Below are 15,696 nucleotides of genomic sequence, written 5' to 3' on the forward strand. Positions count from 1 at the left end.
AGATCTCTTTTGTCTGTATTTTAGATTTTATTCATTAATATTTTTGGTTTATTTATTTACGTTTCAACTTTTGTTTGTTTCCAAACGAAAATTTTTGTGTGGAAAAATTCTAAATAATTAATTCAAATATTTAGGAACCCTAATCATTTGAGGAATTAATGCCAAAATATTAATATTATTATACGAATTAGCATCTATACAATAATTTCCGTTATATTTTTTAAATATCACTTTAATTAAAAAATTTTAATTTTAGTATTAATTAATATATAATACGAATAAAAAATATTTAAAAGAAATTATATTTTTCACAAGGTGTATCGTTATATATGAAAAATATTTCAGTAATATATAATTTATGTAAATAAAAATTTCTTATTGTTGGTATAAAAGTAGAAAATAAGAGAAATGCTTTTGTTCAGAAAGACAACGGTTTAAGTAATGAATCGGAATAGAATGTATTTTGGTCGCTTTCATCATAAAAACAAGATTTCTAATTATTTATAGGTATACATATACATCGTACATAAAAAACAATAAATTAATATAATAAACGATCTTTTTCAATTGCCATCACGTAAGTCGTTTTATGTCTTATAATGTCATACCATTGTGACTCTGTTATTTAGCAGTTTTTCTCAGCTCAGTTTTATTGTAATAATTTTCTACAAATAGAATTTTATGTTCGTATTGTTCATAAAGTGTCGTGGTGTTTTTTTACATGGTCTTCGAAAAAATCTGTTTATTGTACATTGCTTTTCTTGACGTACTATACGAACTATATTCATTTTGATTTTTGCTTGGAAATTATTGGGAAATCTAAGTACTTGTGTGATTAGAAAAATAAATAAACTTCATCCTCAATCAAACTAATTCACCCGTTTGTAAAATTCACCAATGCACTTTACACGTATGAATAAATTTATAACCACGCTGTTTTTATGTATATAACCCGGTGCCAGACGTTGTACCAGCATTTTAATCATCATAGTGCAATTCGCATTCTTTGTTTGTACTCTGAACCATCATAGGTTTACATTTGTACATTTCCTCGTTAATAGCACACCTTTAACCAGTGCAAGCGAACAGCCGCTTAATTGTACTAATTTTCTATAAACGTGGCCGTAACAAGAGCCACTATTTTCTTCTTTTATTTTTTAAATTCATTTTCTCTTCTCCGCTTATTAACTTGTGTCGCAATATAATTAATTTACGTGAGATTAAAATACAAACGAAAATGTAAACTTCATAGTTTTGATACCAATAATAATATAAATATAAATAATATAAATAAAAAATATTTCAACGAATAATAATACGCAACAAAATATAGGTGTATAATTATATATACAATTATAAAGAAACACAGCTACTAATTAATTCGCAGAATTAAATAAATATAATAAATAGTAGACATAGAAAGCAATAAATTAATATCACAAACGTCATACAAAAGAATTTAAATTAATGAATTCTATTAAAACGGACTTATAGTACAATTGTGCTCCGACTTTGACTCACTCTACGAATTAAATATATTCTCTTAAAATAAATTAATGTTGCGCGGACGCAAAAAAATAACATTCTTTTCCTTCGGGGTTGTCAGAATATTTGATTCTCTCGCTAGTTTATAATATGTGTGTGCTTATGTATGCGTACCTCTCGCCTTAATTAGATTATTAACAAGAATTACTGACAAAAGTAAAGACACTTGGAATTTCAAACACAATCATCATCGATATATGAAATATAAAATCTATAATCGCGCAAGAATTATGTGTTACATGAATACATTAGCGAATCGAATAATGAAGAAAATTAGAATTTTTCAATGATTCGAATTAGTAATTGCATAATCGAAACTATCGCACAGCTTGATAGATCAGAATTAATCATAATTCGATCACTATTGCGTGAAACAATGTTTCTGGCACATATACGTAGATTACATTTAATATCTCAACATTTTTACTTTTTCTTCGCTGATTTTCGCTTATGATAATTTTCTTTCTCTCAACTAAATTTTACGGTAAATGCGATATTATTTTTAGATTTAGTGTTCACAACAATGTGGGAGCAAAAGGAACATATATGTACACATTCTCAAAATCCCGAGATAACTGATCGGGTTAAACATGGATTCTCAGTTTTTATGAACTGAGAACGCACATAATGCGCAATGCAATCGCACAATAGCTTGTTATCTTTTTTTTATTAATACAGTTATTATTATTAGTAATTATTGAAATGGGAAGCGAAAAATAGTTCACCGTTATTGAAAACCAAACGGAACCTTAGCCGTCGTAATTAAATACTTGACTCTAATCGTATCATTTTCAAATTTGCATGCATTAACGATCTACTTAGATGTAAGCCTGAATGTAGGTACGTAGACTATATTAAATGCCACTCTGTGCCGATTTCGTACTAGACTCATCCTTTAAATTCCACCATCCATGCTAAAATATACCATAGATTTAATTTCCTTTGTGTACTTCAATTTAAAAAATCGTACTTTGTAGATTTTAAACAAAATTTCTAATCAGTTTGTATGAATAATCAGTTATTTTGTTTAATATGTTCCTACATAAAAAAAATGAATAAACTTATTTAGAAAGAACTTCATTTCTCGAAACAAAGTTACATGACAATAATAGAATAATTCCATCACTATCAAATGATAAATTTTAGAACCAATACAGTGTTGAGTACTCAATCTCGTGTAATGCAATCACAATATGTAGCATCTGATGGGCTCGTTCTTTTAGAGATATCCATGACTATTCATAGGAGATTAATGGCATAAGGAGCACAAGAAGACACCGGTACAAGAAGAAGAAATCTAATCTACGTGCCTCACTTATTGGCATAAATAGCATGTTACGCATTAGTTAAATAGAAAATGAGATGCGCCATTGTATCCAACAGAAATCTCGTGCATGGAACTTCGTTTTTTCAAAGAAAATTCAAACATAGGCTGGCGAAAGGTTCAAAGTAAGTCGCGAAATGACATTGTTACGTATCGTAGCTCGTGTTGTTCTTGAACTCTTAATTATCTGTATCACCATAATGCGGCAGTCATGACAGACTACCATAGAGACGCCTCTCAATCTTTCCGCGGCCAATCGTTGTTCCGAGCTTTGACTAGTGAAACTGGAGAATGCCTTCAGTGATGGCACATTGGCTGGACTGCCAGTGCTTTTATAACTCCTGTATGATCAAATTTTGTTATGGAAAATAGCAAATTATAAAAAAAAAGGTATCTCTAATGTTAACATAAAGAGCAAACATTTTTAAAGTAAAAACCGCAAGTAAAAAGTAAACCTTTTATCTTGATTCTCTGTTTCGCGACGAGCATGGGAAGGCGGTGTGGAAGTCGGTGTAAGTATCAAAACAGGTGTAGTAGTAGGCGTAGATGAAGGTGTCACGCTTTTCAATGATGAATCCTTGCGTCTAGAAGCCGGTGATGCCGGTGCAGATCCAGCTGCGCCAGTGCCTCTTAGCCATGAACTTTTGCTAGTATCTGGTTCTGAAGACGATGGAGAAAGAAGAAGACCAGGGGATAATAAAACTACCGGAACGTGGGCGAAATGTTCTGTTGGAATTCGCATCTATAACAACAGTAATATTTTAATTGAAATTTATTAATTAACACTAAATTAACAAAAATCTCTGGAACTTACTTTGGAATAACATTTTACACATACTGTCCTCTCACATAAGCGACAACGTTGCCCCCATGGTCCTAACAGTCCGAACCTAGTTTTTAGGCAAAGAAAACAAACGCGCCTCTTTTCTACATCTTCCTTTACGCGACCTTCTACGGGCAGAGATTCCAGTTCTGCTTTAGTTAATACACTACGAATATGCACAATCTCTTCTAGGGTTAAAGAAAGTCTTTCATCCAGGAACATGTCACCTAATGTAGGCTTCTATAAAAAAAATTTGTTTGTTATTAAACAATTTACGTTCAGTAAAATTTCTAAAATGTATTTTATATAAACGACGTTCTCTTTATTCTTGAAATATATTGTTTCAATAGTAGACTGATTTCTGTAACATAATACCTGTCCTTTATCATCTTGCCAGTCTTCATTTTGATCTTCTCTATCCTTTGTACCTTCGACAATGGTTTGCGATCGTCGCGGTTGTCTTGCTCTCGGCTGAGGACTCAAACTCGGACTAGGATTTACGCTGATATTGGGACTCGGACCTTGACTTAACGACGACTCTGTTGCACCTGTACATTGAGTACGACTCTGTGGCCTTGAGTGAGGAAGAGACGTGGTACCAGTTAACGCTGTAAGTGCTATACTACGTCTTGCTGCGTGTTTTCGAGCCGACGCTCTTCTAGATGGACACTGTGTTGCGAGGTCATATGCTAAAAGTAATTAAATTTGAATATATATATTTTCCAATATCTGGTTTCATTCATTATGAATTAAAACACATAATAATTACGATAATTACATTCAAGTTGCGCATCACAAAATCGATGATATTCGTTCCTCGTTAAACGTAAACCACCAGTTTTTCGCCAAGGATTAGCAGAACTTGCTTCGTCGTCATCCCTTTGATCTTTATGCCTACTGCGAGTATTACCCCTATCTACAAATGTGTAATCTTCTTTTAGTTGCCAGTAATTTGATCCTTCATCCTCTTCTTCAAATCTTGTTACTGCCAATTCATCGTTGTAATCTTCGTCATCATCTTCGTCTTCTGCATCGAGCTATTTTCAAAATATATACTAATTTAAGTAAAAAGAATTGGAAACAAAGATACAAGAAATGAAAAATTATAATTTACCTTTAAATCAAAATCTACAGGTATTATTTTTCTTTTATTTGTCGTAGAATTCGTGTTGTCCAAATCCCTTCGAGGAGGTTTCGGTACTGTAGGTGATTCACTATCCTTGACATCAGCAGTACTTTGGATTTGATCTAAAAAACGTCATTCATAGAGATGGACCCCAAAATATACATCAATCATTGTTATCGGAAGAATAGTTGCGTGTATGTTGATGACCAATGAACATGACACGTGACCGTAAAGTTGTACAAAAAAAAATATGGTTAAATATTCACAAAATTGTGGTACCTCAGTAAATCCTAAATACATACATAATTGCCTCCTGCGCGGACACATAGGATTATAAATACACTCATTAAAATTACATAGAAATATTTATAAAAGAGAAAAATATCTTACATCTTTCAGTATCAGAAATAACTAATGCTCCTATAATTCAATAAAACTAAGATCAATGTTCATAATAAACTCTGATCGCTACATTTCAAGTATTATGTTATTATGCAAGTTATTATGCAAAATACAATCAGGCTAACAACCCATGAAACTTGTTTTAAATAACTGTTGCATCAATTGAAATATAGCTAAAATGAATTCATCGTCTGCAGCCCAAAAATATTTCTATATATGTTACCCGTTGTACTGGCCGAAAAAAAGATGAATGGTATGATTACCTGCGACCGTAATGCGCCTTCTACGCGACTTACGATTCCTGCTTCCCGGAACCCTAATTTCTGGCTTGCCGATTCTCTGCCTCGGCTGCGGAACCGGTGGTACGTTCGTTCTGTTCCGACTCGCGGTAGTCGGTACGTTGGTCGTAACCGAGCCAACTGTAGTCGTAACCGCGGCATTCGTCTGATTCTCTGTCTGCAACCATTGTGCCGCCACATCCTGCGCGGGTTCCTGTTCCTGCTCCGGTTGCGACGGTGGAACTTCACCCAGGACTATCATGCGGGACTCACCGCCTACGATCGGTAATATTATTCCTCTTTTCTATATTTACTCTTTTCTTCTGCTAATATATACAGTATGTCCGGTTTAATCTTCCTCATTCTGGCCAGTCTCATGTATGGCAATCAGTGCTTTAATGTTTCAACATAAACAATGATCCAAACAATCCCACATCAAACAAAGTATCATGATTTCAATTCTAGAATATTAGAGTGGAACACTACATTCCTCAATGTTTTCCTTCATTTTTGTCTACTATTTCTAACAACTGATGCTTTCTTTTTATTTATACTTTCTGATAGTCTTTTAACATAGAAAGGCCAAGATTATTTAGTTGCAGATCTAAATTTGTTTAAAGTGGATATTATATTGTTAAAATTATACTGTTCTCTACCTTTACTTATTTTTGCCCCAGTACAGGATTAAAAGGATTGCAGAATTAAACGAAGTATTCACTCCAGAAGAATTATTAACGATTTTAAACGTGTTTTGCATGTTAAACGGTTTAATAACAAAATGGCTGTGCATATTTAAACCGAACATACTGCGTGTCAACATAATTCTTTACAATGGCTCTACTTGCGACGATCGCGACGTCCAACCGGAAGTTACTAGTTCTGTTGATTCTTCTACAATCTTTTGACTCGACTTGACGATCTCACAGCCTGTGAATCAAGACGTTCATCAATTCGAAACGTTCCAGTTAAGATCTCATAAATCCATTGTTTCTCTTCGTTCGATAAACAATCAGAAATATTGGATTACCAGCGTCCAAGCTGTTCTCCTTGTTCATCTGTTCGTTTTATCCATCCTGTCAAATCCTTGGCCCACCGTGATGCTTGCAGATCCACTGGTAGGGACTGTACATCAAGCACACGTGCTCGTTAGTGTGCCTATCCTCCTTTGCACTTGACTTACTCGTACACGTTTAGACGCAACCCGATTGAATTTCACGCTCGAGCTGCACCTTTTACTTTTTCCCCGGAAACGCGCGAACGAGACAGAACAAGAAACAAGGAAATGCGGATGAAGCGAGGAAACCAATGAGCGAGGCCAACAGTACGAGCGAGCGACACGCGAGAAATCAAGCAAATATTTAGCGGTCGGGTTGTACGATGACGTTTCGGGCGACGTCAGCTCTCGCCCCCTTGTGCGCTTTCGGTTATTGATCGCACGAACGGTCTGGGGCTTGCGATGCTTTAAGCCGGCCTACCGTCGCGAATCATGATTCATACAGATCGACCCTTCTCTATTGCGATAAAAAATATTCGTCACGATTCGTAACACCCCCAACGAACAATGACTAAACACGAAAATTATTATCTTCCTAATATTCTGTTGACCAAAACGATTACACTGGTCTCTTTATTGCAAAGTAGCCAATGTGTTTAATTTAGAGAATATTTAATAATACATATATCGAAATATCAAAGTATCGTTGGGATACGAGCATTAAATGATTATCATTATTGTTTGTATTATTATTATTATTGGAAAAAATCTGAAGGCACAGATACCACTCTACTGGTCGCACTGCGTTGGAGTTGTCAAATTCTACTCTCAAGAATTGGGATACGAACATTAAATGATTATCATTATTGTTGCTATTATTATGATTATTATTATTGGAAAGAAATGAAGACACAGATACCACTGCCCTGGCCGCACTGCGGTGCAATTCTCAAATCCTATCCCGCAAGAGTATGTTAAGGCTGAGAGATGTGCGACCCTGTATGGGCACTGCGCTCGCGCTCATCCCCTCGCGCATGTGTATTCTCGGTTGAATGTATTTCTATAAAAATGCAATCGCACGTGTGCAACGCGTGGCTGTATATGCACACCATGTTGGTCCATAAAATTCCAAGCATACGGATGCAACGGTATTGATGCAATTCGGTTAAAATGTTTCTGCTTATGATCGATATAAAAGTTATAATAGTTCTCTTTATGCATGCTTCTACAGGAATACGAAAGTTGTTTACTTCAAAAACTACATACTGTTATCTATTTTCTGTACGAGGAATGAAGTTAAAAATTTTGTTTAGAAATTGAAAGAAGACACAGAATAAAATATAGCTCACATATGTATCGTGGTTCTTAGTTTTAATCATCATTCTAGGCAGAGGAAATATATCACCACACATTTTGAAATTTTCGCTCATTTTATAGTTCAGCGAAGATTTATTGAGGTACCACAAAAACCAATAACCAATACGATTGATTGATATGTAATGTCGCAATTATTGGTGTACGAAATATGAACTGAATGCGTTGGTTTCATGAATTTATTATATAATTGTACACGAACAGAGAAAATATATTTTATAAAGCAGTATGACATGCACAAAGTTATCGTTGTGTATGTAAATACGAAATACAACTTACCACTCTGAAGAGATATTCTTTCGGTCTTAGGAACGTATCTATTGCGCGACGATCTTAAATTTGGCGGCTTCTTTATACTTTCCATAAGTAATTCCCGGAGAGTCCATTCCTTTTGCAGGGGTGGCAGCTGCCTTTCAGATGCCTGTATAAAATTATATCTCTAAAATCTAGTAAAACTTTAAAAAACTGCAATTTTTACCATTCTTATATTGGAATCTCATTAATGAAGTCTGAATAAAGCATCGTTTTTAATAGTATGTTACCTTTTTTAAAGGCGGTCTACTCCGAATAAATTCAAGAATAACAGCATGCGCGTCTTTTCGCAAATGTGGCGTCGGGGATGGTGTCTTCCTCAAACGATACCTCCTTTTTCGTATGTCATCCATCAAAATTTCATACGGAGTTAATTCAAACTCAGCTCCCTTTCCACGTCCACGTGTAGTATTCTTTGAACCCAAATTAGCTTCTACTTTTTTTAGCTTTACACCTTTCCTTAATTCCTGGATAACTTGCACCCAAAATCTTGCCTATTAAAATAGTTATTTTAATTCTTCCGATCTCGTAAATGCAACTGAAGCTTTAAAAAGAGAACATACATATATATTAGATGAACATTTTTTCTAAATTTTACTAAGTATCCTTTTGTTGTTTTTAGTTATAAATATATTATATGTTACCAATGGTACTTATATAACACAGAGTATTCAAAAAGTATTTCATACTTGAATTTGTAAAATAGACTAACTTTTGAAATATTTTGCATAGATAAATTTTAAATCAAATCAGCACATGCATTTAAAATATAATGACTGATAATATTGTTCTAACTATATACAAAACAATGCTTGATAATAGTGAGACTAATCATGCTACATGCTCAATAATTAAGTACATAACATATCGCTCTAACATATCGCTTTCACATGCGCAAGTATTATTAACAATCACGTACTTGTATAGCCCTCCAAATCCTAATGTCAGTCTATAACGATAGAGAGTCAAGTCAATAAATCTCAAATATCTTATCTCTGCAAAGTGACAAATAACTTTATGCGACACAGCAATGTCAACTGTTCTATTTTACGCGAGTTATAACACGTACTTATGCGTGGTTTTATAACACAATTTAAATGCGACTATTTCATTATTTTATTACATTTTTTAATTTACTCGTTCTTGTTAAAGAAATATCAAGAAATATCGAACGAACTTGATATACGATATACATAGATATTATTAACAAGATGTTCTATATTACAGTACAACAAAAATATTTTTGGAGACTACTTTTAACACGCGAAATTCGTATCTGTGGTCTTGAAACACTCTATCTCAATTTCGTAAAACAAGAAACAATGCTATATTTACATAAGCCCGTAACATGAATCATATATTTTTCGTGGTTAATTCATTGTGAAATCTTACCCAATCAATAAAATCTAACGTATCAAGGTTTTGAACAGACATCGAGGTTTGCTTACTGCCATCAGTAACAGATTCTCTTTGACTAGCATGTACTTTATCAGCCGCTACTGTATCCAAAAAGTGCGACAGTTCCAAAGCCTCTGCTACCAATGCTCGTATTACGGCCTTATAATGAATTTCAGCAGATTCCATAGAAGTTTGCATATGCCTGGTACATAACTATATATACATTTGTTTATATATTTTCATAAAGTTTATTATAGAAACTTCGAATTTTTTTCATATATATTATTTGCATATATGTGATAAAGTAAATAAAAAATATATTTGCTTATTTTACTTACTTGCATTACATTTCTTAATGAATACACCGATGATCTTTCCTCATACATATCGTTACTTTTTTGCGATGAAAATTCATCTACATCGGCATCACTGGAGTCTCGCTCAATACCTTCATCGTCCGTTTCCTGCGGACGTTCTTCCGTTTCCCCTTCAATTTCTGTGCAACAAGAAGAATAATTAATTTTACATAACTCCTGTGTACGTTTCTACTGAATTTTATTTTTTATACATTAATTGTACCTTGATCGGCACTTGTCATTAATGTTATAAGTGCTTCTAAATCCGGTGATAAAGGCCTTTCTTCTTGTTCATCTAGGCCGAAATCAAGCGTTTTGAATATCATCATGCCTAGTGAGAACATTGCCTGCAAAAAATGAAAATATATTTTTATTTTATATATATTATATATATTTTATATCAACGAAATAATATAAAATATCATAGCTTTTTCATTAAAAAATATTATTTAAAATTGCTTACCTTTTTCTCGGATACGCGTGGTTTTTCCGATTCTGTAACAAACACATCAGGAAATAGATAAAAAAAAAATGGATTCCAAAATTATAAAATGCTTTGTACATGATCAGAAACGATGATTAATCATTTCCATACGAAGTTCAATAACTTTCGATCGTCTCTTTTTGTGCGATCACGTATATTAATAGTCTTATCGAGAATACTGCTCACAGACACAATTAATTAGTATTGCTAATCAGCCTACAAACTGATACAAACACCCTGAATCATTTGTAAATTTTGCACTTGATTTACAAACGAATGTTAGAAATTATGTAACATTTGAAATATGTTGAATTACAAGCGTTTGTAAACGTGTGCTATATAATTTACTATATAATTACTCACCCTCTATATTATAATATAATATTAAATATATACTATAGTATTATATATATTATATATAATACTATATTATAATATATACTAAAACATTATATTACATTAACATAACTAATATCTATAGGTACATATTGTACTTAAATATATTACTATACACATAACTGTACAAAAGAATGCTACATGTATAACAAAAGTTTATGTACTACATACCATACTATATACATATATCATATTATAATTTATAGCACATGACTATATAATAATTGTATGATACTTATACTATAAATCGTAAAATATGCCAACTATACAACAATTATACATAGACATATAGTGCGACGACTATATTGCAACTACATTTGGCAATACAGTGAACCTTTGTGCAACCCTTTCCTACGAGGTGGCCGTACAATAATCAATAGAAACACAATTATTAAGCAATAATTATTATGTTATAGTTGACGTGTGTAATATATATATTATACATCTATATATTATATTATATATATATTAAACAATATATTGTATGAGGAATTACTACATATATAATGTATTCCATGTTTATTATCATTTTTATCGATTTAAATTAATTTACATATATATATATATATATATATATATATATATATCGTATCTTCAATCTATATCTTTTCTGTTACTGATTATAAAACAATACATCGATAAGATATTGCACGATAAAAGATAGTTGAGTGTTTCTTTGAAGAAATCAAAAGATTATATCAGCTCACCGATTAGATCGCCAAGCCAAACATCGCCATCCTTGTGAAGGACGATCTGTGATAACTCCGAAAGTTCGTAGAAATTGTTTTCTGACAAACGTGACAAACTCTTGGCGGTTTGATAACACAAGGCCCATGCTTGCTCTTGGCTGATCGGTCCATTGAAAGACAGTAGAATATCTTTAAGGTTTAGTCGACCGTTCGCATCGAGTTTGCACCTCGACCTTTTCATCTGTGTCTCCTCTTCTTTATTCTCGTTCGCTTTTTTTTCATTATCGGAAACATCGAGACCGTCCTCACACGACGTGGAAATCCCTTTGTGCGTCGTCATTTTTCTGTAATTTCACCAAAGAATCTTCCGTTAGATATGCTTACATAATTTTACAATTCGAAAAATGAGGGAAACGATTCGGATACGCGATCAAAGTTCATCCACGAGTTTAAGATTTAAACCTAGATCCATTGCGTCAGTAGATAATCGTTTTATCTGTTGTGATAATTTGATGTAAATACTCAGCTTCTCTTTATGATAATAATAAATATGAGCACTTGTTATTAACATAACAATCAGATGATAGCAGTATACACTATTGTTACATAGTGGACATTTAAATATCATGTACTCGAATACGATATTCACACGACTGTATGAGCGCTAAGTTCGAATTATCGTTGTTTTGCACGATATACATATTAATAATTTTGATAAGAACAGCATAAAACAATGATAATAATCATAAAGTTACTTAAAGATTAAGGATATGTTCAAGGATAAAATCATTGAAAAAATTAATGAGAATCATAACATATATATATATATGTAAAGTTCAAATATACATACAAAATTTTAATTATATGTAAAATATACATTATATATTAATTATTAAGCGTAATATTAAGTATAAATTAAAAAATATATATTTCATTTAAAATTTATATGTGTTATACATTAGTAATTAAATAATGCGGCACTTACAACACAAAATTCAACTACAGAAGAATTGCGCATTGATATTTTATTACTATCTTTTCAGTCAAAATATACATAAAATTAATTTTGTTACAATGCTTTCTTCGTCTTTTTTAGACAAATTAAATATTAATTTTTTATAAGTACATAGTTCTACAATTTTTCGAATCAATTAAAACTCACTTTAATCACAACCATGAACCCGACTCGAATACGTTCTTCGAATTATGTGAGAACAAAACTGACTAAATATCTTTCTGTTCTTAAGAGCTATATAGAAGCAGATAAACATTTACGACCAGTTGTCATCACGCATGCAGTGACGACATACTCGTGAAGCTATAATGTACTGTACACACAGTGCAATGCGACATCTTTGTAACACTACGATTTGCAAGGATTATACTTTTAATGATAGGAGCGTGCGATTTTACTATTAGAAATATTGAATAATATTAGATAATAAATATTAGAAAAATATTTATCAAATAATAGAACATCCGTACAATTATTTCTCTTAATTGAGAAGAATTAAAGAGAAACATTGAAAATTCGTTAGAAGAACAAATTAATATTTTTCACTGAGATAATATTGAATATATATATCCAAGAAATTTTGAATCGTAGCTGAAATATTCATCTGCATCTGTTTTATTTGCCAAATATACATACATACATATATAACATAATCTTATTGTGTATTATTTTTAGTGATCTTTACAAAACTTATTCAAAAAATATCAATAAACAAAATATTAAATACTCTAGAAGTTTGTAAAAGAAGTTTGTACTTGAAGAAATTGATTGCCGAAAATATTCATTATGTAATAGATAGTAAAAGGTATAATTGTAGTTAGATTTTTCTTAACTTCCGCTACGAATTTTCCGAACGATATAAGACGTATGAAGATACCTATATGATCGCATATCGCAATATACTGATGTAAAATCGCAACATATACGTCGTATTGTCCAAATTAATGAAATATTCTTATAAGTGTATTTTGATTTTCAGATGTTTCTTTCGTTAGAACTTAGAATGTCAGTTCGCGTAAATCGCCCATTTTACTGATCAAAATCATTGCGCAACATTTCCGTGAAAAATTCTTCCTTGACAAATTGAATTAAAAAATGACATTGACATGAATAATTCCAGATAATAGTACGATCTAATCTTCTTTTTCCTTCACCTTATTTTTAAACTCTTCGATACATATGTATAAACTTGATATGTACTTAATTGCCAATTGATTTTCGTATCATTTAAGATTACATTACCGAACTGTTTCAATTTTACACACAGATGTGTATATAGTACTTTCAAATTACTAGTTACAAATTACATGCGATCCACTCATGCATTACCGTATGTACAAGTTTAAGACTAAATGCATAAAAAAACTACATGTATACTTCTTTTGCTTTTTCTTAGAATATGCTATTTTTATATCAAATAATTTCTTAAGACAACGAAGAAATCTTTATCAATATATTATTATTTATCAATACACAAATTTCTGTGACAAACTAGGAATTGATAATTTTGACTACTCTAGTAGTCCTAGTATTAATCAATATTTTACATACAAACACGATCGATAAAAGAAAAGTTCTGCGAAATAATTTAGTTAGATGAACTATTTATATTTATGTTACATATGTTTAAGATATTATGTATACAAAATATCGCAAAAATTTTTTATGTATTTGACAAAATGATTTATATGGCTTTATTAATATTTCAAAGTATTAGTTTGATTCCTTAATTTTAAATCGAGATATCATCACAAAAGATTTATTTTATTTTAAAGACCAATAAAGTTAAACAATTAAATGTAATTAAATATTTTATTATTATTTAATATCAAACGAATGGTAGCTTCTTGCATTGATATTATTGCGGAACGATAATATTAAAATAAGATTCACATGAAATGAAATTTCACCCATGATAATATATATTAAGGATAAAAACAATTAACAAATAGATCAATTATTGACTATTTTTAATGAAATTACAGAAGGATATAAATAATAGAATTGAACACCTATCTATAGTATCCTTTGTCAAAGTTTTAAAACTTCCCGTAATTAATTTATATTCCTAATAAAGTTCGCATTGCAGTATCACCTTGTAAATTGTAAATCACGAGTATCATTCATCAATACCTACATATTTTGGAATGTATAAATGACAGAATATATACAAATCCATAGTATGTAGGATGCATGTTATTATGTGAAATACGTATTATGAACAAATCAAATAATAATAAGGATCATTGAAAAATGTTAATAGTGATACGTACTTTTGATTATTTAGGTGGTTGACATGCAAGTTATGATGCAAGACACGTTTCGAGATTTTTCATCACTATTCTATTCATCACTGGCATGAGACCTTTTGCATCACTTTTTCGATTAGGTAAAAAGATTGTTTTACGCACAAACAACCTTTCACATTGAACTTTCTTCTTGTGACTTTTAACATCGGTCATATTAATTTTCCTGGAATATATTGACAATCGAGACTCGACATGATATTTTGTTTATACATCATGATATTTCCTCGATTTATCGTTGCAACGAAACCTTTCCTTCAACATTGCAGGATTAAATGAAACATTCAATGTATATATATGCGTATCCTTTGTTCGATACTACTATAAGTTATAAGAATACCGGCAGTATGTAGGTTTTTATATGTTGCGGAATTTTCAGCTTGTCAGAGTCTCGACATATACTACACTTTCAGTGAATTTAATTACAATAAAAAGAAATTAACTTGAAACTCATTATAACATTTAAACTAGTGATCACCGGTGGTTAAATATTGCAATACAGACTGAAACGTAACGTGACTGAAACTACTGTGACTGAAACTACTGAATCGCCACCATCCGATCCATAACCTGTACTTTTACTATATCTATATCTATGTGATTTATGTATATATACATGAGTTGCTAAGTGCAATGTTATAAAGCAAATACAGAACACATGGATAAATCGAATGCAAACTGTTATTTTATCTTTACTGAAAACTTCAATTATATTTCATCTATTATCTACCTTGATCTACTTGGGCCCTGTAAAAAGTTATATTAAAATTAGTAAACAAATTATTATTATCGCCTATTGCTTGCGAAGAATTAAAAATATTTTTAATCATTTTAGTTTATTTTCGGAAAAAACAATAAATAACTTGAAGATTGT

General features: G+C 31.5%; 1 protein-coding gene across 6 annotated transcripts; it reads right to left on the reverse strand.

The window, feature by feature from the left end:
- Positions 1 to 433: 433 nt before the first annotated feature.
- On the reverse strand, positions 434 to 15,370 carry LOC132912870 (protein spire). Of its 6 annotated transcripts, XM_060970652.1 has the most exons (16): positions 15,163 to 15,370; positions 14,935 to 15,077; positions 11,520 to 11,845; positions 10,396 to 10,427; positions 10,156 to 10,279; positions 9,915 to 10,072; positions 9,571 to 9,789; positions 9,098 to 9,127; positions 8,409 to 8,672; positions 8,146 to 8,287; positions 4,807 to 4,940; positions 4,471 to 4,729; positions 4,068 to 4,381; positions 3,684 to 3,932; positions 3,325 to 3,611; positions 434 to 3,210 (listed from the first exon to the last, which is right to left on the reverse strand). In XM_060970652.1, the coding sequence occupies exons 2-16, from the start codon at positions 14,976 to 14,978 to the stop codon at positions 2,967 to 2,969; spliced, it is 2,826 nt and encodes a 941-aa protein (XP_060826635.1). In that variant the 5' UTR covers positions 14,979 to 15,077; positions 15,163 to 15,370; the 3' UTR covers positions 434 to 2,966. The 6 variants fall into 6 exon arrangements, with proteins under 6 accessions (XP_060826635.1, XP_060826655.1, XP_060826663.1 ...); XM_060970672.1 differs by having other exon boundaries at positions 14,790 to 15,370; XM_060970680.1 differs by lacking the exons at positions 14,935 to 15,077; positions 15,163 to 15,370 and adding an exon at positions 12,664 to 12,783.
- Between the last annotated feature and the right edge of the window lie 326 nt (positions 15,371 to 15,696).

The sequence above is a fragment of the Bombus pascuorum genome, chromosome 1, assembly GCF_905332965.1.
Source record: "Bombus pascuorum chromosome 1, iyBomPasc1.1, whole genome shotgun sequence".
NCBI classification, from domain to species: domain Eukaryota; kingdom Metazoa; phylum Arthropoda; class Insecta; order Hymenoptera; family Apidae; genus Bombus; species Bombus pascuorum.